This window comes from Perkinsus marinus, assembly GCF_000006405.1.
Source record: "Perkinsus marinus ATCC 50983 genomic scaffold scf_1104296968428, whole genome shotgun sequence".
Taxonomy (NCBI): Eukaryota; Perkinsozoa; order Perkinsida; family Perkinsidae; genus Perkinsus; species Perkinsus marinus.
Window position 1 is genome coordinate 85,493 of NW_003203153.1, and position 24,669 is coordinate 110,161.

The window sequence follows — 24,669 nt, forward strand, 5'->3', positions numbered from 1 at the left end:
CTACCGTCTACTTGTTTTCTACCGTTGGAACCGCTACGATGTGGTGGTTCCGCTATAGCGGCGTATTTATGATGTTTCTCTATTTCTGAGTACATTCGTGTTCTGTTAGTTATGAGGTAGTTATCACACGGCATGCGTCTTTCTGCGAACTTCTGAGTAAGTCTTACTCTTTCTCAGTAAGAGCTACTGAAGAGGTCAACTATCGCAGTTTCAGATACCGATGAATCAATGAACACGACTTGAGTCAGGCAAACGTGAGAGGTGAATGATTTGATGTATCATGGTTGTGCTAAGGTCGAAAAGCAAGTACTATGCCATACCATATACTATCTGTATCTGTTTGCTATCGAGATTCAAGTATTCATATGTACAGCCGAAAGGGGCGAAACTAACTGAGATTCTTGACTGACTTCTTGTGAAAAGAGAACTCTTACGTGTATTACGATACACGCGATACACGCGTATTATGATACAAATATTATTCGTATTACACGTGACAGTTGACCAGACGTGTGATAAATCTACATCAGTGTAACAATTTTGCCAATCGCGCGTCGCGATGATGAACATATTTGTGAAGGGAAGGTGTAGTTTCACTGTAATCCGAGTACATATGTCTATATATCCACAGAATCTGTGACACAGATAGAGACGTCGATCAACTCTGCGATAAAGCTGGAGCCTCCAGCTTGAACACAGAGCCGATTCAGACTTCCAGCCTGGAGGTCCATTGATGTCCTAGGAACCAAGCAAGACGGAACTTGGCGGATCCTGCTATCCTGGACCCTAACGACTCGTTAGTAATGAGTTTGATGAAATCTTGTTGGTGAAAAATACGCCAATAAAGTAGTTCTGTAGACTTCATTTGATTCAGCCAGGAGTCGCCCAGCCGCCCAGAAGTCGTCCATATGTAATGATCGAACACGAAAGACCTTTTGACGCAAGAGTGTTGGGTTGAAGAACCGCGTCGGCGGCGCAACAGGCGCCATTCAGCGAAGGCTGGATCTCCAAGTGTGCGCGAGATTACCAATCAGTCACCGTTGCCGTTACCCTCAGACTAGTAATTTCATTGTCTAGTCTGTAGAACGGCACTCCGAGAATCCATGACCTGCGAATGTCCCAAAGTTCTATGTTTCAGGGAACGCATGGTGTCACACCATTGGTGTGAACTGGGTTTCACTTGTTGCACACCGATGCGGTCCCGACGCACATCCCCCGACTCGGATGGGTGTAGCTAAAATGCGCCAGGCCAGTAGTGCATCGCTGCTCTACGTAGAAGCAGGAGATTGTTAGGCTAAGTTTCGTGGGACGGTCGTACGTATCTTGCACGCATATGTGCGCACGCACGTGCAGATTGTGTCCTCTGCGCAGTGGATTCCAGTTTTGCACACTCTCCCGTAACGGAGGTGACTGCACTGCTCACGTGATGCGAGATGTTTTCAGTACAGTTGCACTTCTTACTCCTAAATTCATGCAAGGTCAATCATGGAACCTCCAGTCACAAAGAGACTGGTGGTGAAACAGGTTTGACCGGTCAAAATCCACGCCGAGCAAGCTCCAACTCTGGGCGGAGGGCAGAAAATGCGCCGCTCCAGAACACAATTATTTTTCCGTGCATAGCTTGAAATCGATCAACCATTGCAGCTGGCGCAACATACTCAATTGTATGTCGGGCAAGCTGACAGAAACTCGTATCTGTCAGCTTGGCTCAAGAGACAACCAAGCGCTTGCTCTTCACGGTTTTCCCCCTCCCACGCCACCCAGAGAATACCCCAAACGGGTACATTTCGACCTGACTCAGCTTCAACCACCGTGGAAAGGTTCAACTTCAACCTGCGAGAAGCTGAGGGTCAACCCCAAAAATGAGGGCACAAAATTTCCAAATTACCGACGGTAACATTTGACCCTGAGAAACACCACCACTGGTACCTCCGAGCAGTCAGTGCCTGTGGTTTGAGCCCGGTCGGGCGTCTGAGCTACTGGTCGCGATTTTACATATGTCTCCCACCCAGTAGCTGCAGAAACACACAACACGAGAAACGCGTTCGCGAATCGTTCGACTAGCCTCCGAACGAGAAGATTATTGCGCAGCAATCTCGGCCAGTCCTGCGGCTTCGTGCAGTCGAACCAGCCAAGCGGCTCTCTGCTTCGCAGCTCGCCTTCCCAATGTCGGAGCTTAGCAGCGGCAGCTGGATTGTGAGGTGCCTCGCGGACCCCAATAAGGAGCACGAGGAACACCTAAACATACCGACGCGCATGAACGATTCGACGCAGTGCTTCAATAAAGGTCAAAGATAAGGGTATTGCCATTGAATATAACAACCTCAAAAACACTACCATCAACTCGCTTGAGAATAATTGGTCATGGGACAGGTGTCCGCGTGCGGGCGAGCGCGGTTGAAAGTTTGTCTAAGCGCCGTCGGCAGAAAATATGGTGGTATCCGGTTGGTCGAGATCTCTACAACTTTATCTGTCGCATTAGTTAGTGGCATCGTTGAGAGATGATGATTGGCCTCCTGGCCGGTAATGCCCAACGATACGATTTGAATTGACCTTTAAATTACCTACTCAGCAAAAAGACTCTTTTTCTTGAATAGGCATTTTCCCGTCTAAAAAGGTCTCTGTGTCTCGCTCCTTCGAGGCATCGGTTGTTGAAATCAACTTGACCAAGATAAGGTATCCTTGCTCAGTAATGTTAGTCCACCTAGTGCCCTCATACGCTGCTAGGATGGTAACTCTGTGGGAAGCATGGGGCGAGTGTTTTCGTCGTAGATGTGCTACTTGGAGGAATCTCAGTTGAAAGCAATTTGAATGATGTAACGTCATATCATGTTGGCAACTGTCATCTGGGAAAGGTTTGATGCTTCATAAGACGTACAACGAGACATGTCGTTCAGCTCTGAAATAATATTTTCATAAAGGAACTGCAAATGTCTGCTACTTCTGATCCCTATGATCCTTACGGTAACACCACCCCAGGGACCCATCTTGTCCCGAAAGACAAGGTATCTCTAGAGGACTTCGTTCTGATTAAGGTCATCGGCAAGGGGAGCTATGGAAAGGTAGGATGTGGGAGGGGCTACGTAGTGTAGTATATACTTAGGTCATGCTGGTCCGATACAAGAAGGATAATAACGTGTATGCTATGAAGATGTTGAGGAAAGAAAATGTGATGAAACGGAATCAGGTGGGGAGTTTAGTGAGAGAGTGCTGGTGTTCAGTTGGTGTATTGACCTAGGTTGAGCACACCCGTACAGAGCGTAACGTGCTTGAGACGGTTTCCCATCCCTTTATTGTAAACTTGGTCTATGCGTTCCAGACTCCTAAGAAGCTCTACTTCATATTGGAGTATTGTCCAGTAATATGACTCTCTGATGAGCATGTAGGTATACTATTGTCATTTCCTTATCGTCAGGGCGGCGAACTCTTCTTCCACCTATCCCGAGCCCAGCGCTTCTCCGAGAATAGATGTCGGTTCTATGCCTCGGAGATCCTGCTGGCCATTGAGTATCTCCACAAGTATGATATAGTCTATAGAGATCTAAAGTAGGATCCATACCGGCCTTGCTAGACCTCGTCGTCAGCTATCCTTCAGGCCTGAGAATGTGCTGCTAGATGCTGATGGTCATGTCAAGTTGACGGATTTTGGCTTATCCAAGGAAGGTAGTGGTCTTGATCCGAACTCTAGGGTGTCTATCTTTGATAGCGTTCAGGTATTATGGATAACTCCTCAGCCAAGTCGATGTGTGGTACTCCTGAATATCTAGCACCAGAGATACTGGAGAAGAAGGGTCATGGAAAGGCTGTGGATTGGTAGTAGTATCTTAGGTTGATGATAATAAGATACACAATAGGTCCTGACAGGTACTCTCTTGGTGCGCTGATGTATGAAATGCTCACAGGTCTGCCACCATTTTACACAAGAGATAGGGAAAAGTTGTTCGAAAGGATTAGGTACTATTCAATACTACACCGTCAGCTGGTGAACGGTATCATACATATTCTTTCCTTAGACACGGTGAATTGTCTTACCCATCTTATATCTCTCCCATAGCTAAGAATTTATTGGAGCAGCTACTCTGTCGTGACCCCAACAAACGTCTAGGGTCAGGACCGGCAGATGCTCAGGATATCAAGAGTCATCCTTTTTTCCAAGGTGTTGATTGGTAGTACTCATTAATCCTCGTACTTAGCGGTATCAACACTCTGGGTTGTAGGAACGCTATGTTATCGCGTCAAGTGACGCCTCCGTTCAAGCCCTCTGTATCGACTCAGACTGATGTTAAGTATTTCGATAGAGAGTTTATTGATCTACCAGCCATCAATAGCCTGGAGTATTCAGGAGCCCCAGTCGCTGACGTAGGAAGGCTTTCTACTCTGTGCTGCTGCTATAATGTATCTGCTACAGGTACACCATTTCGATGGTTTTACGTATCAGCCGTCCAATCTCCCTCGATAGAGCCGGAGTGGTTATCATCAAGTAGCATCGCATCTTGTGATTCACAGTACTTATACTTGGTATTGATTATTATTCAACATTATAGGGCAAGCACTGTGACTGCTACTATTGTAGTGGGTGTTGTCGAAGTAATAACTATCGTTATAATCGAATACTTGTCAGCTGGTTTATCGGTTTCATTCATCTTTACTAGTTGTACTACTGTACGGAGATCATTTATCATCATCATCAAGTGAGTGCATGTTGAGTTGATTGATCTCTATGACGATGCTTACACCGAGGGGACTATGAGCATCTGAAGCGTTCCTAGAATCCTTTTTCTGTTATCCACTCTTGCCAAGATGGTGGAATGACGAGCCCAATGGTATTCCTTCCTCTGCTAGGATGCTTGATCGTCGCTTAGTCCTTTATCGACCTTTTCCCCTTCGTTTTCGTGGTAGACGCTGCTGCTATCGATTACGTAGATGTCATCTCGCCAACAGGCTTTGATCCTTTTATCCTCGTCGCAGATCTCGTAGCCACCGAAGCTCTGTGCGATTTCAAGCCTATTGAGAAGTAGTGCGTAGGGTTGTGCTACGATTAATGGCTAGGTGTATAAGGTGCTGCCTTTGACAAGTTAATTGAACTGTTTTACCCACTTATGAGTCTTCTGTGGACAGAGGAATGGCAAGAACCTGGACGATGCTGGGTATACCTACGGAGATGAGGTGGTAACGGGCGACTTCCGCCCAATATGCTTCTGATGATGCCTGATGCTGCTAGTAGCATCACAAGTTATGAAGTGTGTTTATGAGCATTCGCCCAGCAATCCTACCTCAGTGTGCCTCTCATGTATGTTTGCCTATGAGCTCAGTATCTAGTGTTATGCTCTGGCTTTGAGTTTGGATGTTGTGGGATTGTTGTCTGATACACTTACTCACCACTCAGAGGTGAACTCTTGAGTCGCATCATCATATAGGTGAACATCATCCATTTCAGATTGTCAGTTTTACAATCAACAGGGAATACCTAAAAATTAGTAAGTCGTAAGATTGGAAGTACATCCCTGTCGAGCCGCTGTAGCAGAAGTGTATATATTTCGCTCATGTCCACAGCATCGTCGAATACACAGTACCATGAGGCAGCCCGTAAAGGGGATATGTCAGCAGTGAACGCGTAATGGCTCGGGAGCAGTCGTTGGGTTCTTATCCAGGGTCTGTCAGTGCCACCGACCCGGAGGTTTTCAACCAGTTGGATAAGTTTGGTCGTACCCCTATGCACGTCGCCGTAGCAAATAATCAAATGACTTGTGGTAATACCCTAACTCCTGCTTTACTCTATTGATATCATTTTTCAAGCTTCGATGATGGCCGAATGTGGTGCTGAATTGGACATCCAAGACGTCAATGGTGATACGCCTTTGCACATAGCCTGTCGAGGCAACCTCCGTATGATGGTTTCCATGGTAATGAGGAATGCATCGAACTATGGTTAGTGTATCGATATCAGCTCCTATGGGCTGGTTGTGATCGGGATATTGTTAATAAGAACGGCGATACTGCCCTTCATTTAGCAGCTAAAGGTGGTTATGAGGATATCGTGTGGCTTCTCTGCGAGAACGGTGCCGAGGCGAGCTATACCATCAAAGACAATGATGGTAATGGTAACTCTGTGGGAGGGGGAACAGTAGTGGATCATTCCCGTTAAGAGCACGACTTTGTATTCGAACTCAGTATGTACTAGATCAGCTGCCGACATACACTTGTGAAGTTAGTATGTAAATCTCATACATCGATTCATGCAGGTAAACTAGCCATCGATTTGGCTCGTGAGGCAGGGCATACCGATACTGTGGAGTTGTTGGAGAAGGAGATGAGATCCGATGGCAAGCCGATCGAGCATCAGTCTCACTAAACTCCGTGCATCCAAGTTGAATGCCCAATTGTTTCTCACACTCTACTGAGTTCTTCCGCTCTCGCGTTGTTATTCTATCCTCTCGTGGAGTCCTCTTCCGGAGCGTCCTCGTGTTAATGGCATGGTTTCGGTTTGCTAACCCCGCTGTTGGTCAAGTAGCGTTCCGATTATCGAGCTGGGCCTGTCCGCAGTAGCTTGACGGTCACTCTGGCGTTGATGAGATGCACCCGAGGAGGTTTCTAGAGTGGTTTGCATTAGCTAGAGAGAGTATCATGGTTATATAGTTGAGACTTGGTATTCATGTTATTACACACATGTTGACTTGTTGTTGCTGCTGAGATTGTTTCTAGCTACGGTTAGTGTTGGGTTGCGGTGGATCTCATCATCCGAATACGGTTATATCACTCATCAACTAAATTTATGGATTCAAGGATGTCCCCAAAATGAAGTTTTTTTTCGGCGAAACTGATTCCTTACCTAATGATCTTGTGGTCCTTATAGGTGAAATTGAAATCCTCATTTGAATCGCGTCGCTGAACTGACCTCCTCACTTACTTCTTTGATGCATTAGAACCCACGCGCCAAATTGATGTCCGAACTCATGCATGTGGACACTTGATCCGCGGCAGCCTAGATCATGTGCCAGCGTTACTTGATTACTAGGACTAGCGCGAGTCTTCAGCGTTTCGTGTTCGTCTACTCAGGCGCAAGATTTTAATGGGCGTATCTTTCGGTTGTTGAAGCATTAGGGTGTTGGCAATACTCGACGATTTAGCATGGAACACCATCTACTAGCTCATCATGGCCTCTTCAGTTATCACTCCTGGCTCGGTTCATTCCCGCAGTATGAACAGGTCGAGCTCCCTGCCATTCCTCATCGACTCCTATCCTACCAATAGGAGACTCTATAAGACCAAGATGTGCTCTTTCCACTTGAATGGTTCATGTGAACGTGGACGCTTCTGTACGTATGCCCATTCTTCAGAGGAGTTGAATGCGACAACGCAACGCGGCTATGACGTGTGGGAGCCTGAGACCTACTCTGGGACTGATTCTTACACTGATGCTACGTATTGGAGTGACCCAACGCCGATAATGTCTCGTCAACTCAGCCCATGTATCTCCTCCACTCACGACAACAATCTCATCACAGTCGACGATCTGCTGCCTACACTCACTTTCCTTGGTGAGCAAGTCAACGAGTTGAGAGATGAAATACAACGGCGCAATGCCCTCATCATGGCTCTGCTGAAGTTGCTCACCGACAAGCACACCTCAGACGTGTCCTTATCATCGGGGGAGTCCCCTCTTACATGTGACAATCTATTTGGTCTTTTCTCCGATTTAGGAGGTAATTTCAGTCCGTTCTGAACTCTAATGCAGTTGTAATTAAGTTCAACGTCATGATCGCTGATCTCTATATTGGATGCTGACTGCCCTTGATCGTACTCTATTGAGTAAGAGGGCCACTATTAATCCCAATACGTTGAATGCTTCTAAGTAACCTACTACATCAATGGATTGTATTCAATTGACTGAATAAGTTCATTGATATCGACAAGATGTATTGCCATGGGTATTTGTAAGGGTTAATCGGCGAATTTTGTGTTAGTGAGTCTTGCGATTGGTCAACTCTTTGTTTCGAGTCCACTTAACTTCAGCCGCTGGTTGCAGCTGAGAAAAAAGCCAAATGATACACCAGCTTCGTGAGTTGTGGTGAGGATTTACCGCGCCAAAGCCGTCGAGAAGTAAAGGTCGCCGTGAGTTCTGTAGAGTGTTCACAATACGTAGCTGTAGGCTGAGACATGCGAAAATGCCACGTGTCGCAGCGACATGATATTGATCTTGGAAGGGTCGAGCAGTTTGAAACCTCCTTCGTAACGGGTTAACTGGCCTGTCAGTGTCTTTTTTCCTATTCAAGGAAGCTCAGTTCGTGCCCCTTCCCACATGGACACGTCCACTACAGTACATGCCTCTCTGACCAACTCCCCCTTAGATGTTAATGCAGCTGTAGAGTTCGTCACCAGAGCCAGCGGTGGCCGGGCTGGGGGTATTAGTACTTTCGTTGGAGTCACTCGACAGGACAAAGGGAGTGATGGAGCAGTGGTAGTGAGGGCATGGATGATGTGCCCGGGTTAGTGTTGAATGATGTAATACTAATCAGGAATACTTAGTGTATGAGGCGCATGAAGGGATGGCTAGGAAAAAGATGCTGCAGGTGGCTTCTTCCATTATTCTCTCCCCCCCTATGTTGACCATATCAGATAATCACCACTCTAGCCGATCAGTACCCTGTGTTATCGGTGTATGCATGTCATCGACTAGGTCGAGTTAATGTGGGGGAGGCTAGTATTATCATCACAGCTGCGAGTGCCCATAGGAAAGCAGCTATTGTAATGTCCACGGTGCCGATGTTGGGACGATCTATCTTCGTATAGGAATTTGTTTCTGCAGCTATTGATGCACTGAAAGGTGAAGTGCCGGTGTGGAAGAAGGAGGTGTATGTAGGGGGAGGGAGCTCAAGTGAAGTATGGAAAGAGAATACTGAGTGGCGACCACAAAGTTTAGGACCTCGTGCATAGGTTACAGATAATTAGGTCACGTTTCTGAGTTTATTATCTTTATTTAGTGTTGAAGTAAAATGAGAGAGTCGCCGATGACGAGTGGTGGAGATGAGTTGCGGTGAACCCTCATGACAGATTCCCAGGCTCCGTGCCCGTTTCAAAGGTTGGTAGGAGCTGAGGACACCTATGAATGTCCGACACGTTCGAGTAGAGCGGCATCGCAATATTGTCGTATATCTACCTGACGTCTATGGTTCTTAGTACGAGTCCAGCTAATGGTAATTTACCATCGGAGCTCCAAGTTACCTAGTGGCTTGGTTGCTGATGGTGCTACCGCACCAACCTTGTTGGATAGTGATGGACGTGTTGGAGGGAGCTGCTAACACATGCTAACTTAAGCACATGGCACTAGTGGTCCTACCGTATGTAGTTGACTTTGCCGCAGTGTTGTCGGTGGAGCTCCCGTTTCAGCTTTGTTGTTGTTATCATTGCTCCTTCATGTCGGCCTCCCTCCCTCCTCAGTACTCTACCATCGATAGCATGAGTAACACTTCCAAAATAGGTATTTGCTTGGGAGTAGCAGCAGCTGCAGTTGGGGCTGCTGGGGTCTTTGCAGCCTATCAATGTAGTGATGGAGGGGGCATGGGGGGGCATCTTATAGTGAACTATCATCAGTTTTCAAATCGGATCGTCCCCGTAGTGGATCCCTCCTGGCCGATCCCGACAACCACCTTGCAGAAGAGGAGGTCCTACAGGGCCATGAAGTCTTCAGGTTTCCCTGGACTTGATAATAATTCCCCCTTACAGTGACCTCCCTCAGACACGATCGTCAGACTAAAGCCGTGATGATGGCCAACGCTACCAAGTTCCTCGACCTTATGAATACTAGGAGGTCATTATTAGAACCATTGCCCCTCCCAGTTGAATCGTCGGCGCAGGTCCATCAGATTTTATTCAAAGGATGATGTGCCTATGGATATCATAATGGCAGCTGTGAGGACAGCCTGTACAGCTCCTAGTGGTGCCCATCTCCAACCATGGACCTTCGTTATTGTCCATAATCAGAAGGCTAAGGACAAGATACGTAAGTGGTGCGGTAAGGGGCTCTGAGACGCTGCTTTCTAGGTGATGTTGTGGAGCGTGAAGAGCAGTTGAATTACGACCGTCGTATGCGTAGAAGCTGGGTTAATGACGTTGCCCCTATGGTTGGGGATCTACATCGTGATGGCCGAGTACATACACCCGACGACATTGTGAACCTTTACTAGGCTTTTCAGGTGGCCAAACCCTATCTGTCGGAGGCGCCTTATCTCATTGTTATGATGAAGCAATCACACAGGGTTGACCCTACTACGGGTGAGTTATAAGTGCCCAGGGAACGATAATTGACTCGGTGGTAATCTGTCAGGTAACCGTCAGGAACACTACTACGTTGAGCAGTCCTGTGGTATTGCAGCTGGAATGCTGATATGTGCATTGCATAACGCTGGACTGGTAGGCCGTCTCTACTCTTGGCTCGAGAGGATGAGCTTCTCAGGTTACCCTTACCTCCACACCAATGGGGGCAGAGTCGGCCATAAGGAACATCCTCAACAGGCCTTCCAATGAGAAGGTCTACCTCCTTATGCCTGTCGGGTACCCTAGCGAGGACGCTACTGTCCCGTAAGCCAGAAGCTCTGTGGGAAGGAGCCGTCTTGTGCACTGCACTTGTCATTAGGAAACGAACCTCGGCGAACCGACGTCGGGCAGAGGCTGAGACCATCGTGGTAGTATGATGCCGTTTAGATGATCTAACACATGCGCAGCTAAAACATTTGTTTCTGACATCTATTCAGTAGCATTGTATTCATTTTGGTCTATATGATGCGGTCTTGATATCATCCCGAGACTTTCAGCTTTAACAATGTCATCAGACTCCAGCGCCCCTCCGGTGCGGCTCCGGTATACCCCACGGACGCCGATTGAAGGAGGTCCTGTGGATGTGGTAGTGAGCAGGGATAAGCCGATCCAGTTGTATGTTGATAAAGTACTAGAGGCTATCGTGGAGAAGCAGAAGTCGAAGGTAGCAGTTGCTCATCTTAGTCGATTATGATCATCCATTCCACCATCAGGTAGCGGTCAGAGGGATGGGCCGGGCATGTGGGCGTATAGCTGAGCGAGTGGCGAAGTATGCATTACGTCGGTTACCGTCAGGCCATGGTTTCCGGTACACCATCACGACCAGCGAGGCGGCGGATGCCGGGGTCAGATCGCAAGAGTTTGTACTGGAGTTCGACCCTGAGGTGGGCAAGGATGTACTACGGCGAGTTCCGATGGAGGCGATGTCGGCTCCGGTGGTGACTCTAGTTACTATCACCAGGAAACCCACAAACGATGTTTCTTATACGTCATGACTTTCGTTGGAAGGTCGTCGAGCTGATGATGTTCCTCAATGTGATTCCAGCGGTACTGAACAGTTGAGTTATAATGTCTACCCACTCTACCCCTCCGTCAGCGAGGGTAGTATCCCCTTCTCCTAGTCGCGGCGACTACTGGTTTGAGGAGCTTATTGCATCTGAGAACAGTAGGTCGAAGAAACGTCGGCAGTATTCAGCCGTGGAAGATATCAAGTTGGAGCGATGGGTTAAGGAGACAATCCGGCGGGCTCAGATGCGAGGAAAGTCGCTTCGGACCTCAGGGGACCGTTTGTGGAAGCTGGCGGAAGCGGAAAGTGCTGCTGCCTCTCCTCATATGTATACCTACTACGACTATTTACTGCTTAGATGTGCTGCCCGGTCGAAGCTGGCAGAGCATGAAGGAGCGATGGAAGAAGTTCATAAGGCCCCAGATAATGGAACGGTATAATAAGCTCAGGGAGCAGGGCCTGGCTCGACCCGTTGAGGAGGCTGTGGATGACGCTCTTTGTGGAGATAGTGGCAGTGATACTACTTCCGAGAGCGAGTCGGATGAGTCCGACGATGATGATGAGCCTGAGCAAATTCCGGCTGTGGGTGCCTCTGAGGACGAGAATAATGTTGAGGATGAGGAGGGGGGAGGAGGTGAGTGGTTGTGGGAAGTTGTGCGAGTATTCGGTATCATGTTGCAGATATGGCCGAGGCGGAGCCATCCCAACAGAATGCTGCTGCTGCTGCTACTGCTGAATCTCCGAGCAAATTGTTAACAGAGTAACTACCATGCATTTAATATCACTGCACACGTTAGTTTATCGTAATGTAGCTGCTGCTGATGCAATTGCTGATACCAAGAGAGCTCTTGTCCATTGCATTTGAACACCACATTCTCCTTGTGTTGACAGGAACGGCTCACAGTTCCAAGTGGGCCCCAGGTCATGTACTCTCATGTTTCTACAGTTATTAGTATGTTTTTATTGCTGCTCACTCGATCTGTCACATGCGAGATGGCCTGGTATCATCCCGATCAAGGACAAGTTCAAAAAGCCCTCATGAGGGTCTTCCTCATCTTGTATGGTTACGATGCTCGTTTACAGGGTTCTCATGAAGCCTGATGGAGCTCATGTTTTACAAATGTTAACTCCGAATCTCGTAACCTTCGACGGTAAGGCGGTCTCGGATGGTTGCCTATTCTACATCGCGGTGTAGCGCTTCGGCCATAGGAGGTCATTTAATGTCGACTCCACGGGGCCAGCCATCTCTTTGATTACTAATGAACTCCCGTGAGACACCTATAAATCTGCCAATGAGAGTCTCTTATTGGCCTATAGATGACTATAGGTGTGTCAGGTTGAAGCAGGTTGGTGATACGTGTATGACATGACACAGGAGTCGGCTCAGTTCATGCTCATAAGATGTTGGCTGATGCGCTTACGGTGATAGCATTGGAGATCTGTCGGAAGGGGAAGCTCGATGGGGAGATGCCAACTATACAGTTTAGAACCTAGGCTCTACTCACATGAAAGCACTACGCACTCTTAGAGTGACTTAGTTCATGCTCATGGAGCGCTTCCAGTCATGAGCCTGAACATATTCTATTTGGCTTTTACGCGTTCTGGCGATACTACACCATTTCGAGAGTAGCATTCTAATCAGTGACATAGTATCAACGTTCGCCTGACGGACGATATTCAATTTCGTTCGACCCTGACATGAGCGATGGTGCTTGTTTCTCATATCAGCGTGGACTTGTGTTGGAACGACAACGATCAGTTTGGGTCGTCCCTTTTTTGCTAAAGGTTCGGCAGCGACTGATGACTTCGCAGCTCAGACATTACTGGTTGCGAGATTAATGGTAACGACGGACAGAGATATGCAAAAGAATCGTTCGAGAATCTCACGCGGGGCCGATAGGGTAACCACGAGGTGTCAGGCTGCCAAAGACTGCGGACATGCAACTCGTAGATGCAAAAGTTGATCGCGCCTACCGAGATGATAGTCGATAGCACGAGGAAGAATATTCCGGTTCCGACATCCATCGCATAGTGGAGAGTGTCTAAGGAGCTCTCATGCAGACGGCTAGCGAAGCTTGTCTCTGAGCACGTCATCTTCGTGTTACCCAGTAGTACGTCCAGTGTTGATCAGAAACTCGAGAGTGGAGAAGAGGATATCGAGGTTGATCCGAATAATGAGGAAATGATAATCTCAAGATTATCTACTCTTTCGGCGTAATCGACGTACATCCCGCAAGAATTTCCGGATTGGACTACTTGCGAATTAACTTGTGTTCATTCCACAGTGACACTCACTCCTGACTCAACGCAATGGAAGAGATTCCGGGACAGAAATTGAAAAATAAAAAAGTGTTCTAATGTTCACTAGCTTTGGCATCTCTATACACGGCTTTCCACTTTGCAATGAGGCCTTTACTAGCCTGAAAAGCGGTGCTCGATCAAATTCATATCGGCTGATCACCTCCTGCACTTCGGGATCCTCATGCCGTGAATACCGACGGACAATTCTCCCGATTTTAGTGTCGCGGAGAGTCTCAACATCCATAACATACCGATCTAGAACTCCGAGTAGTGGTTTTATCTGATCAGAAAGATTCTTCCGCGTGCGCTCAAGTCGGGCTTCGACCACCTTCTCAGTTTCGAGGAGCGTACCCTCGGGAACAAGATTAAGTTCAGCAGCTACTTTACCCACGTCTCCCTTTGTTGGGGAAGAATAGGAAACACAAAGGCACCGTTTCCGAGGTGAACTTGGCACTTCTGACGAGGTTCATCCACTGGCGGGAGTTGGCTTAGATGACCTACCCGGAGACTCGCCGGAACGCCCTTCAGCTATTTGGAGATTCTCTTTCTCGAGTGCTTTCCTCCACTGGTCATACGTGAAACGTACAAAAGTCATCTTATCTTTATGGGAGCATTCCAAATCATAGTCGTTCTTCAGCCTAAACAGCAGTAGTAGTGAACGGCATTTGACAGTAGAACATCTAACAGAAGGAGGTGCGATCGATCTCTTACTGAGAGAGGCCCTCGTCAACCATGCCGGGGATCTCGAAATGATGATGAATCTCGCCACGTTTTCTAACGATACTGTCAATTCTCCTAGTGTTGGTGGTTCCAAGCCAGAGTATGATCTTATCCCGAAGAATCGAATACCTAGAATATTAGCAGCCACTAGCTTCCGAAACGCCCAAACACTGCAACGAGGCTGTCAAAGCACTCCGAGTCGCCTTACGCCTTCGCAGCAGCTGCGTTCTTGGCGACCTGATGAGCTCCCATCCTACGAGAGCAACACGAAGGATCGAGTGATGTGAAGCCATTTGAGGAACATACGTAAAGTCAGTTGAGGATCTCCGTTCAGTCGGGCCACTCGACTCTGAGGTGAGCCCCGCTTCCTCTCGCCTCAATTGAGCCTCAAGAGCAGCATAGTCCACGGGCTGATGTGATACATCATCAGCACGCCGACATCGAGAAGTAGCTACCGGCTTGTGGCGTTTCGATCGGCCGCCCTCAGTGATAATCAGCGTCGGGTCCACGTCGGCGACTGTACCTCCAAACCCCTGAAAAGCGGCGTAGGACTCTACCAGCCTTCAGATCGACTCACATCGTTCTCTCCTTCATAGGTCCACGTCGCTGTTTCACCCGTTGGTAAACTCCAGTGTATCTCGCTTGCCGAGGAGAGCTCAGGGTTGGCGATATAACCACCGACCTGACCGGATCTTATACAAAGAACAAATAGAGGAGTGGCCCCCCCCACCTCGAATTTGCCATTAGAGTGTTTCACCAAGTCGTAGGTGACACCCCCATCAAAGTACCTGTCGTTGGCAGGTTGACTCATGCCTGTGGGGTGTGGTCTTACACTTTGTCCTTGACGACAGTGACGAAGCACCGTAAGGGATACTGAATCCATCTTCCCTGGAGAGCCTTTTGTGAGAGATTGAACTTCTCTTCCACAAGGCCTTCATACGGGTCCTCCTCCATTACTATACACGATAAAGTACTACACACATTAATCAAGTACACCGCGGTTGATATTTTTAGAGAGCCTCGTTGATAATTCTCCTTGAAACCATCGATAACTCCCTCTAGGCTGCTTTGTCCAATCTCTGTCTTTCCCATGATACAAGCTCGTTCGGAGCCTTTCAAACGGGCGGCTCATCTAAGGGTGGAATTTGTTCAGTTAGTTTACTATCCCATTCCCGCCGCTCAGCCACTCAACTGATTGAGAACACTGAACTGTTAAGGATGAAAAACATTTCGAACACATGGCAAGTATTGCCACTTACGATCGGATTCCGAGCTGTTGATTTTTGGTTTTCCGATCATCGGGAAACCAAAAATCAGCAGCTCGCCACCACAAATGCAGTTCCGCTGTAAGGCCTATGTGCCGCATCCGAGCACATGCTGCTGTTGATCAAGACGATGACCGCACCCGTGAGTAGGCACATCCCCCACTTTATTAATTGAGGGATGACAACACATACCAAATCGATAATGGAATGAATCGCATCATCACGTAGGGGACATGAACAAGAGCCAACGACCCGCAATCTCCAAGCCGCTAGTCCGGAAGTCCTGGGTAGCCGCCACCGAGTTCGACCTGGTGAAGCAGATCATAGCATTGTATGGTATGCAGCATGCAGTATCGTGACTTGACGCCTACGTCGTCGATTGACCATGGTAATGATGATTTCTTGAACCTAACGCCGCCGTGTTGCAGTAGAAAGGAAGAGCAGTCAACAGTAGGGCAAGGTGAACATGCACCAGGAACTGCTTCTAGAGGCTTTGGGACCTCCTTGACCGTACCAAGAAGTGTACCTGAGGTGGACTCTAGCAAGATACGAAACATATCAAAATGGCTCACTGCTTACTTCGAGGTCCAGCTCGATAATTAGTCCCCGACACCATGAGCATTCGAGTGATAATCCATAGAAACAAACTTCATTTACGACTTGCATAACCTCCACCAGATGATGTCATCTGACCGCTTTATTTGAATGACAGTGCTGGCCGTCTGCATCCTCCAAGGCATACAACCCTAGAGGGATAGGATACGGAATTGCTTGTTGCCAAAAAGGAGAGGACCAAATATTTTACATAAGGCGCAGCAGTACCAGTAGCAATACGACACTCACGTTGATAAATCAGACCACTCCTATTTGTAATCCCTATACGACCACTCCGTACAGTGCATGGAGTTACTTTGCATCCCCGAAAGCTTTGCAGGCCTCGTGGCTCGGTAACATAGAAGCCTCCCTTCCAGAGCGACTAAGTGGACGCTGTGATGATGATGACGACCAAGACAGTATTGCCTTACTCTCCAGCTCACCAATCTTAAACCAACCTCAGCAAGCAACTTCACCCTATCGAATCCCCAAGGGCTCTTAGCTGTTCCTTGGTGATCTACATCATGGTAGACATTCATCTGCCTCTAATACTACCTCACTTATCAATTGCTAGGCTTATATGTAACCTCTCTTGGGTTTCCACTGATCCTTGCCACCCAAGAGCACTCGGGATCAACTGAGAGAAGCCCACTCACGTGTCACCAATTGGTTTATTGGAAGCTCTGGCTACTCATCGTCGGGTATAAGGACGGTACCCGGCCTCTAGTGGCAACACTACTATCGACATGCTGACTACGAACCGACCCTAGAAGTACCGATGGGAGAAAGCCATTCACAGAGTGGAGTGATACTCAGTGAATGCGCCGTGAGTGCGTGTCTACACCGCCTTCGGTACTTACTCCCGGGGGTGGTGGAATTAAGATCAAATTAAGAGCTTCTTCCTACCCGTGATCGTGGGTGAGATATGCTCCTCCTCCTCCTTACGGTTTCATCTCAGAAGTGCGAATTGCTGGCGGAGCGACGCGAGCATCCCCGTCGGTATTCAACTAACTTGGGATGACAAGTTGTTTTTCATTACAGGTAACGTCCAATGACTACTCGCCCTGTATGTACTCCATCATAAGGTATGAACTACTATTAACACTTATGGGATATCAGTACTTGAGACCAATGATCACTCGAGATTAGCTAACTCAACAGACTGACTGAGACGATCTGAAAGACAGCCTCAAGCATGACGACTTGAATGACATAGGGGTAAAAGAGACAGAGCATGAGCGCACTTCTTACTACCAGGACCAGGTTGTTTCCGACAGATCCAAGTAATTGTAGACATCCCTCACAATTGTGTTACTCTGGTGTCACCCCCTTCACCGTCGCAGAGGTCACTTCTTACCACTCTTCCCCTTAAGTGGTGAAACCACATTATCAGCGGCTAGTTCCATATAACCCGTAGTATAGGTTACCATAAAATCGGTGACTCACGTGACCTTCTCATGTAAAACTCGATCCTGGGAGGGGTCTTGGAACTCAGGAGAGGTGTATTGATCACCCCGAACATTCCCAGTTTGTCCCCAGTAAGCTTTGTTATTTCATCACGAGTTCAATGTCGTCTTCCGCTGCTGTTGATCAAGAGCAGAACTCCTCGATTGCCAATACAGAGGAGGAGCCAGTAGTGCTTCGTACCGATGACCTTTCTGGTAGGGGGCACATCAAGACGGGGTAAGCTGATGAGCTTGGTTTCGTCAGGTGATGGTCACTGCGTTAAAGAGGTCACCAAGGAAGGCCTCAGTGAAGACACTCCTAAGCCTGGTGATGAAGTTGAGGTAAGCCGCTTAGGACGGCATTGCTGAATGTATTGATAACACGATAGGTGCATTACACTGGTTGGTTGAAGGCCAATGGTGAAGTCTTTGACTCCTCCCGGAAACGCGGTACCCCCTTCAAGTTCACCATTGGCAAGGGACAGGTAATAACATCGCTGAGGTTCCCTCATCTACGTACTATTGCAGGTCATCAAAGGTTGGGACGAAGGTGTTGCTACCATGCATCGAGGGGAGAGAGCGATCTTCACATTCCATCCCGACTTCGGCTATGGTGCCGCGGGGGCTGGCGCTGAGATACCACCAAATTCGTGGTTAAAGTTCGACGTGGAACTGCTCAGTTTCAAGCCTGGCAAGCCGTAGGCCTCATTACCCTTCGAGTTTGTGGTGCATAGTTGTGTGTTGGCAGTGATAAGTGGAGTATGTCCAAACAAGAGAAGGTCGCCGCTGCATCAGCCTGTAAGGAGAAGGGAAACGCTGCGTTCAAGGCTGGCGAGTACTACCTACCGTACTTTTATCGGGTTTATCGTGATGCGGTCAGGTACGAGGAAGCCCTGGAGCAATATAAAGAGGGAGTTGACTACTTTGAGCAGACATCGTCCTGGTCTGGTGCTGATAAGGAGGATAAGGATAAGGTCCTTCTATCGTGTTACCTCAACATGGCAAAGTAATATCAGCCAGTGGTGTGAACGGTGTTTATCATCATGCTTTGTAGTTCCTGTATGAAGTTGGCAGACTGGTACGCCGCAGTAGAGTATGGCAAGAAGGCAGTTGAACTTGACGATGTAAGACTTGATTTTCTCAAGAAGTATAATTTCCGTTCTCTCCCAGAAATCAACTAAAGCACACTTCCGTTACGGTGCTGCCTTGATGGAGATCGCCTCCTTTAAGGATGCGAAGGAGCAACTTCTCATAGCAGCAAGGGCCGAACCTCAGAACCGAGAGATTCGTACTACTTTGGCGGACTGCAAGAAGAGGGCTAAGGAGGCAATGCGAGTTATATCCAGGCTTTGTTATATTCATGTTTGCCCTCAGGCGTTGGCTGAGGAGAAGACAGCATTTGGGGCGATGTTCGGTCAGAGTATCTACTCAGAGAAGGCTGATGTTGAGCTACCCCCAGTTCACGACATTGCCAAGCTCCCCAAGGCCTGGATGGATATCAAGGTAGTAGTACTCCACTACAGGAGTTACTCATGGTAGACTTGAAATAGGTCGGCACTGAGGAGCCCAAGCGTGTGTCTTTCGCCCTCTATTCCGATACGGTGCCGAAGACTGCTGAGAACTTCCTGGCGTTGTGCAGAGGTAATGTGTACAAGGCGTGGTATGTAATTATTTCCCTTCTTTATTCAGGTGACAGTGGTAAATGCCATAGTAAGCCAGAAGTGGAGCTCGCCTATAAGGGCTCTACCTTCCATCGTGTCATCAAAGGCTTCATGATGCAGGGTGGTGACTTCACCAACGGGAACGGCACTGGTAATATCCCTAGCAAGGCAGCCAGTGTGCGATTTTACTCCTTTCAGGCGGCGAGTCTATCTACGGTGAGAAGTTCCAGGATGAGGGTTTCCGTGACCATCATGTACTTTTACATTGAAGTTACTGTAGCTGTATGGTCCTACCTTCTCCTCAGACTAAGCGAGGACTTCTTTCCATGGCCAACTCTGGTCCCAATACTAACGGCTCGCAGTTCTTCGTCACTTTCGCTCCCACACCTCATCTCGATGGGAAGTAATACTCGAATGTCTGTTCTCATCTCTGATGGATCTATCAGGCATGTGGTCTTCGGTGAAGTCATTGATGGTATGGACGTGTTGGATGCTGTTGAGAACGCCCCGACTGATGCGCAGGTGAGGAGTTCAGAGTTTGTGATGGATGGCACTGTGTGTATTCAGGACAAGCCTACTGTGGATGGCGGCATTGTAATCGTCGATTGTGGAGTTGAGTAAAATCATAGAGATTACACGTTTCGAGTTCTCTCGTACTCAAGTGATGAGAAGTATGATTTCCTATTCCCAAATACACCGTTTTTATGTTACTGATGCCTTCACGTCGGCTTGCGTTGTTATGTTTACACAATCTATGCTAGCAACATCAGCCGAGTCGTGTCACTTCTATCATTTCCTTCCCGAAAGTATAAAAGCCGAACATGCCCGTCTCCGTATCGGTTGAAGTGCTCGTGGGGTACATAGCTTGGACCTACACCTGCTAGGTCTACAGTCTCGTTCGTCCACCAAAGACAATGTAGAAAAACCTCGCATATGGTCAACTACATGTATCGGTGATAATAAGAAAGATCTGTGGAAATTTCAGGGAATTTCCATTGGTTTCTGTGCATTTGTACCCGAATTCGTGTATATGCTTCCATAATTTGTGAAAAAACACCGGAGCTCAGGTGAGGGCAGTGGACATATATTCCAACACTGTTGTTGGGACCATTGTCGATACCTCTTGAGTATCTTCTCGACCTATAACGTTGCTAATTGCCACTCATAGGGAGATAGTACTCCCTCCATCGCCGTGCGCGACCTGTCTGCCTGATTCTGCCTCTATGCGAAATGAAACGTCGCCCTCGGCGGTGTGAGCCGTCTGTTGGAAAAGTTGCTATTTGAATAGAGGCGGGTAACTGAACTATTCTCTCATACTTTGGACTCTGAACTTCGAATGACCTCCTGCAATTAGAGGAAAGGACCACACTCAAGCCCCGAGGCACTACACTCGCTTCTACAACTATCTGTGCAGCCTACAATAATGCTGTTGTTGCTGTCTTCAACATTTGGTATCCACAATATGGATTCCACATGTTCACTCACACGATCATGTTTTGCGCCGCGCCACTTGCGCATGCGTAGTGGACATTGCATCCAGTGTGGTTGTGTGATACGTACATAATACAACCTGTGACACAAGTCCTGTGTGATTGTCTAAGAACACCCATGATACCGTATGCTAGCCCTACGCTAGTGTCACTTCCTTTTGGAGAATCGCGGTTCAGTTGTGGAGGATGTCAGTTTCGTGCGCCAGATAGACAGTTGAGTACGTGCCAGCCGTTTCATTTTTTTGTTCCTTCTCAAGACTCTGAGATTAGATTACGAGGTTGTGAGGTTGGTCAAGCTCAGCTCCTCGTTGCTTCATAGGCCTCCCAATGCCCATGTGCATCTTGTGTGGGACGGTAATCTTGGTATTTATGATCCTATTTGTAGGAATGGCGACATCACTTTTATCGAGTTGATTCTATCAGTTGTTCTACTAGGCAGGCCACCGTTGTCGAGTCCTTGTTCAAATGTTATTGTTGGTTGTTCCAAAATTTCTATACCTCATGTGTTAGGTTATGCTAGTCGTTGCTTTTATTTGTATTTTCCTTAGGTCTTCCGTAAGTTGTCAATATGACCAACCCTAAATCTTCTCGCCCGATGGACGGTGCTGCTGCTCGTCGTATCATGTCTACGGCTTATGGCAACTCAGGCTCGGTCGAGAGTGGCTCCTTTGCTGCTCGTGCTCAGTCGGCAGCTCAGCGCAATATGAACAATGGTGTTGTGCCAGGATGGAGTGCAAGTGCCAATAGTGGCGCCTCCAAAGGCAGTGGCGGTTATATCCGTGGAAACGGCTCCAACAAGTAAAGTCTTCCTCTTCTTATTTCAAGGATGATGACGCTGATGATGATGATGAGATTTTGTCGTCGTATCTTTACATTCTGGCTGTGAGAATCCATTGTAGTCGATGCATTGATATTATTCTAGTCATTGATTTTAAAGATTCGGGTTTTGTGTTGCACACAAGTCGAGAGTTCGTAAGGGTCATGAATGTTTAACACCATGTAGTTGTATGGTTGTTCTGTAAGGGCATCGATTGAGAGATTGATATTGTCTGGGACACTACTTCCTTCGATTTAGTTTCAAGTCTCAAATCAAACTTCGTCGCATGTCTCATGAGTGTTATGGCGCGCTGCTTCTCTCTGTTCGTTGTGAGGATCAGTGGCCATGTGATCAAGGAACTGCTCCTCTTGGCGTTCCTTGAAGGGAGGGTTCTTCACTGTCCCATCCTAGAAGAGCACCCTTGCAAAATGCTTCGTGAGTTATAAGACCCGTGTCATTCTTCTCGTGGACGCCGTGGAACTCGAAAAAAGAATGTTCTAATCCAAGCCTTCCCCATCTATGTATATGGTCGCTGTAGATTGACTCTTCATCTATCCAATATCCAGCCAACAAAATACATCGAGTATTATATAGAGATTTGTCCACGGAGTGCAGTTAATACCAAGAGTATTGGCCAAAGATACACTGTTAGATTCAGTCTACAATATCACAGTCATTGCTGTCTCCAATCTCTAGGATCCTCGTGTTTTACCTCCGGTGAAAGTCGTATGTCACTCACTTGTTTCTCTCTATCCCGAAAATAATATGAAATTAGTCTACCCTCGCTGCTTATTGGCCGATATAGCTGTGTAACGAGGCAAATCTCCGTGGTCCGTAGCTGACCTGCACGCATGTGCATCTTTAGAGGTCACCCTGCTACGTTACGCGGCGGCCGAAGGATGAGCCTACGCGCTGAAGTCTCTAACGACCTTAAGGGAGTAGTTTCAAGCCACCCACCTGCCAGGGCGGGACGTGAACTGCGGACTTCCTTCTCTCGTCGTCCCTCTCCCTCCTGAGTAATCCGTTGCCCATAGTTTGGGTATTGCTTACGGACCTTTGGAAGAATTTCATGCTCTACCCTCGCTGGTTATGGTCATGCTTTGCGCATGCATGGTAGACATTGCGCCAAATGTGGTTGTGTGATAAGTACATAATACAACCTGTGTGATTGTGCAAGGCCCACGTGACACAGCGAGGTGGCGCATTCTAGTCCTACGCTAGAGCCATTACGTTGTGGAGAATCGCTTCTCATATGAGAACTATCTTGGTCGTGTGCGACAGATAGACAGTTGGGCGCGTGGCAGCCGATTCATTTTTCTCTTTCATCTTTCGTATGCATTTCAATGTCATGGTCTCATTGTATCAGTGGGATCATCCCGGAAGTCATACTATGAATACTGCTCATACTATGAATTTCATAGTGGTATCTATAGCAATGGTGACATCACTTGCATCGTTAATTCTAACAGTTGGTCAACTAGGTAGGGTACCGTTGGTGAGGCCTGCATTCATCATGTGCATTTTGGTAATTACTATTGCTCTTTTATAGAATAGTTCTTCCTTGAGGTTGCTGCTCTCAAGTTATTGTTGGTTGTTGCAACATTTCTCTACCTCATGCGTTTAGTTATACCTAACGCTTCTGTTATTCGCGTTTTCCTTAGGTCTTCCGTGAGTTGTCAATATGACCAACCCTAAATCTTCCCGCCCGATGGACGGTGCTGCTGCTCGTCGTATCATGTCTACGGCTTATGGCAACTCAGGCTCGGTCGAGAGTGGCTCCTTTGCTGCTCGTGCTCAGTCGGCAGCTCAGCGCAATATGAACAATGGTGTTGTGCCAGGATGGAGTGCGAGTGCCAATAGTGGCGCCTCCAAAGGCAGTGGCGGTTATATCCGTGGTAGCGGCTCCAACAAGTAAAGTCTCCCTATTCTTATTTCAACGATGATGACGCTGATGATGATGATGATGAGAGTTTGTCGTCGTATCTTTACATTCTGGCTGTGAGAATCCATTGTAGTCGATGCATTGGTATTATTCTAGTCATTGATTTAAAAGATTCGGGTTTTGTGTTGCACTCAAGTCGGAGGTATGTAGAGGTCGTAGGTTTGAAGCGATCAAGTTGTGTCTGACATTGATTGCTGTTGCCGTCAAGGGTCTTGTTTCAAGGCCTTAGGTCATTATTTTCATCAGTGCGAGGGAGGCAAAGCTCTGAAAACAGAATTATCTCATCAGAGCTCTTCCCGCATATGTAGTTGGTACAGATCAACTCCTTATTTATGGATTTACTGTAACCACCTATATTGTGTTCAGTAATATGGAGGTTTGGGTGGTTGCCACTGGTTTATCAAACCCGTGGCGCCTCTAAACTTTATCTCCTATATACAACATCCTAGTTATAACACCAGGTCAACCTCGAAGGTCAATAAACTAGGGTGTTGTGAAACCACTCAAATGGAGATAATCTAGAAGCCCTCCATAAAACTTAGAGAGAAAAAAGAAAAAAATAGAACATTATAGTTGAGTTTCCAGGAACACCACGAGGAGGTCTCTGAGGTCGTTCCCATCTTACAATACCCTCTCAAACATGAAAATCTCAATACATTCGTCCTTGAACTAGCCCCATAAATGGACCTTTATTGAACTCGCAAAGTCTACAATTTTCAACCCACTAAACGCCGAGTCATGCATCGTATTTTGTCCAAAGAATGCGATTAATACCAAGATTGTGAGATCACATGAGGGGCGGTAACTTGTTCAGTTACAAATTCGAGCCGGGTATGACCTGGATCACGAGGCGGGGTCACTGGCCACCCATTATGGGTGAGTTAAATTGTTGGCTTTGACTCGTGAGCTTCCGCGTACGGCCCCTGGTTGTCGAGGCTCATTCCTCAATTTCGAGCGGCATCTACCCCTCGGTTGGACAGTTGGTCAGGAGTGTGGGAGAGGACCAAACACTGTGAGTCCCAAGTCTGACCCTCCTCAGGATCGTGGGCCGTGGGTTCACAGATTATGATTGGTCTCACTAACTATGTCATGGAACATGGCTCATGTTTCCTGA

At 47.6% G+C, this 24,669-nt stretch overlaps 10 protein-coding genes across 10 annotated transcripts; 9 read left to right on the forward strand and 1 right to left on the reverse strand.

Moving 5' to 3' along the window:
• Positions 1–2,930: 2,930 nt before the first annotated feature.
• On the forward strand, positions 2,931–4,459 carry Pmar_PMAR009080 (RAC-beta serine/threonine-protein kinase-A, putative; the record flags this gene model as incomplete). Its single annotated transcript, XM_002768396.1, has 10 exons — positions 2,931–3,062; positions 3,104–3,187; positions 3,239–3,358; positions 3,416–3,546; positions 3,596–3,663; positions 3,714–3,813; positions 3,865–3,954; positions 4,014–4,166; positions 4,218–4,359; positions 4,409–4,459. The coding sequence occupies 10 exons, from the start codon at positions 2,931–2,933 to the stop codon at positions 4,457–4,459; spliced, it is 1,071 nt and encodes a 356-aa protein (XP_002768442.1).
• A 1,158-nt stretch (positions 4,460–5,617) lies between these two features.
• Positions 5,618–6,352, forward strand: Pmar_PMAR009081 (NF-kappa-B inhibitor alpha, putative; the record flags this gene model as incomplete). Its single annotated transcript, XM_002768397.1, has 4 exons — positions 5,618–5,750; positions 5,797–5,903; positions 5,948–6,095; positions 6,243–6,352. The coding sequence occupies 4 exons, from the start codon at positions 5,618–5,620 to the stop codon at positions 6,350–6,352; spliced, it is 498 nt and encodes a 165-aa protein (XP_002768443.1).
• A 1,095-nt stretch (positions 6,353–7,447) lies between these two features.
• On the forward strand, positions 7,448–9,299 carry Pmar_PMAR009082 (Molybdopterin-converting factor subunit, putative; the record flags this gene model as incomplete). The annotated part of the gene is made up of 6 exons (XM_002768398.1): positions 7,448–7,703; positions 8,349–8,458; positions 8,517–8,570; positions 8,617–8,745; positions 8,791–8,856; positions 9,219–9,299. The coding sequence occupies 6 exons, from the start codon at positions 7,448–7,450 to the stop codon at positions 9,297–9,299; spliced, it is 696 nt and encodes a 231-aa protein (XP_002768444.1).
• A 115-nt stretch (positions 9,300–9,414) lies between these two features.
• Pmar_PMAR009083 (Iodotyrosine dehalogenase 1 precursor, putative) lies at positions 9,415–10,691 on the forward strand (the record flags this gene model as incomplete). Its single annotated transcript, XM_002768399.1, has 9 exons — positions 9,415–9,541; positions 9,592–9,688; positions 9,737–9,808; positions 9,855–10,000; positions 10,042–10,121; positions 10,185–10,272; positions 10,325–10,410; positions 10,454–10,578; positions 10,634–10,691. The coding sequence occupies 9 exons, from the start codon at positions 9,415–9,417 to the stop codon at positions 10,689–10,691; spliced, it is 879 nt and encodes a 292-aa protein (XP_002768445.1).
• Positions 10,692–10,819: 128 nt separating this feature from the next.
• Pmar_PMAR009084 (hypothetical protein) lies at positions 10,820–11,376 on the forward strand (the record flags this gene model as incomplete). Its single annotated transcript, XM_002768400.1, has 3 exons — positions 10,820–10,978; positions 11,028–11,210; positions 11,323–11,376. The coding sequence occupies 3 exons, from the start codon at positions 10,820–10,822 to the stop codon at positions 11,374–11,376; spliced, it is 396 nt and encodes a 131-aa protein (XP_002768446.1).
• A 6-nt stretch (positions 11,377–11,382) lies between these two features.
• Pmar_PMAR009085 (hypothetical protein) lies at positions 11,383–12,515 on the forward strand (the record flags this gene model as incomplete). The annotated part of the gene is made up of 4 exons (XM_002768401.1): positions 11,383–11,479; positions 11,679–11,954; positions 12,002–12,080; positions 12,404–12,515. 4 exons carry the CDS (start codon positions 11,383–11,385, stop codon positions 12,513–12,515), a joined length of 564 nt encoding a protein of 187 aa, XP_002768447.1.
• Positions 12,516–13,642: 1,127 nt separating this feature from the next.
• On the reverse strand, positions 13,643–15,295 carry Pmar_PMAR009086 (hypothetical protein; the record flags this gene model as incomplete). Its single annotated transcript, XM_002768402.1, has 11 exons — positions 13,643–13,740; positions 13,782–13,901; positions 13,950–14,077; positions 14,123–14,259; positions 14,333–14,470; positions 14,550–14,594; positions 14,648–14,751; positions 14,797–14,874; positions 14,919–15,023; positions 15,072–15,129; positions 15,174–15,295. The coding sequence occupies 11 exons, from the start codon at positions 15,293–15,295 to the stop codon at positions 13,675–13,677; spliced, it is 1,101 nt and encodes a 366-aa protein (XP_002768448.1). The 3' UTR covers positions 13,643–13,674.
• A 2,464-nt stretch (positions 15,296–17,759) lies between these two features.
• Positions 17,760–19,976, forward strand: Pmar_PMAR009087 (peptidyl-prolyl cis-trans isomerase E, putative). Its single transcript, XM_002768403.1, has 15 exons — positions 17,760–17,861; positions 17,911–17,987; positions 18,035–18,130; positions 18,174–18,343; positions 18,394–18,480; positions 18,526–18,651; positions 18,700–18,769; positions 18,816–18,971; positions 19,020–19,148; positions 19,196–19,286; positions 19,335–19,457; positions 19,505–19,560; positions 19,612–19,709; positions 19,753–19,828; positions 19,874–19,976. The coding sequence occupies exons 1-15, from the start codon at positions 17,768–17,770 to the stop codon at positions 19,925–19,927; spliced, it is 1,503 nt and encodes a 500-aa protein (XP_002768449.1). The 5' UTR covers positions 17,760–17,767; the 3' UTR covers positions 19,928–19,976.
• Positions 19,977–21,364: 1,388 nt separating this feature from the next.
• Positions 21,365–21,598, forward strand: Pmar_PMAR009088 (conserved hypothetical protein; the record flags this gene model as incomplete). Its single annotated transcript, XM_002768404.1, has 1 exon — positions 21,365–21,598. The coding sequence occupies one exon, from the start codon at positions 21,365–21,367 to the stop codon at positions 21,596–21,598; it is 234 nt and encodes a 77-aa protein (XP_002768450.1).
• Positions 21,599–23,294: 1,696 nt separating this feature from the next.
• Pmar_PMAR009089 (conserved hypothetical protein) lies at positions 23,295–23,784 on the forward strand (the record flags this gene model as incomplete). Its single annotated transcript, XM_002768405.1, has 2 exons — positions 23,295–23,524; positions 23,715–23,784. 2 exons carry the CDS (start codon positions 23,295–23,297, stop codon positions 23,782–23,784), a joined length of 300 nt encoding a protein of 99 aa, XP_002768451.1.
• Positions 23,785–24,669: the final 885 nt, after the last annotated feature.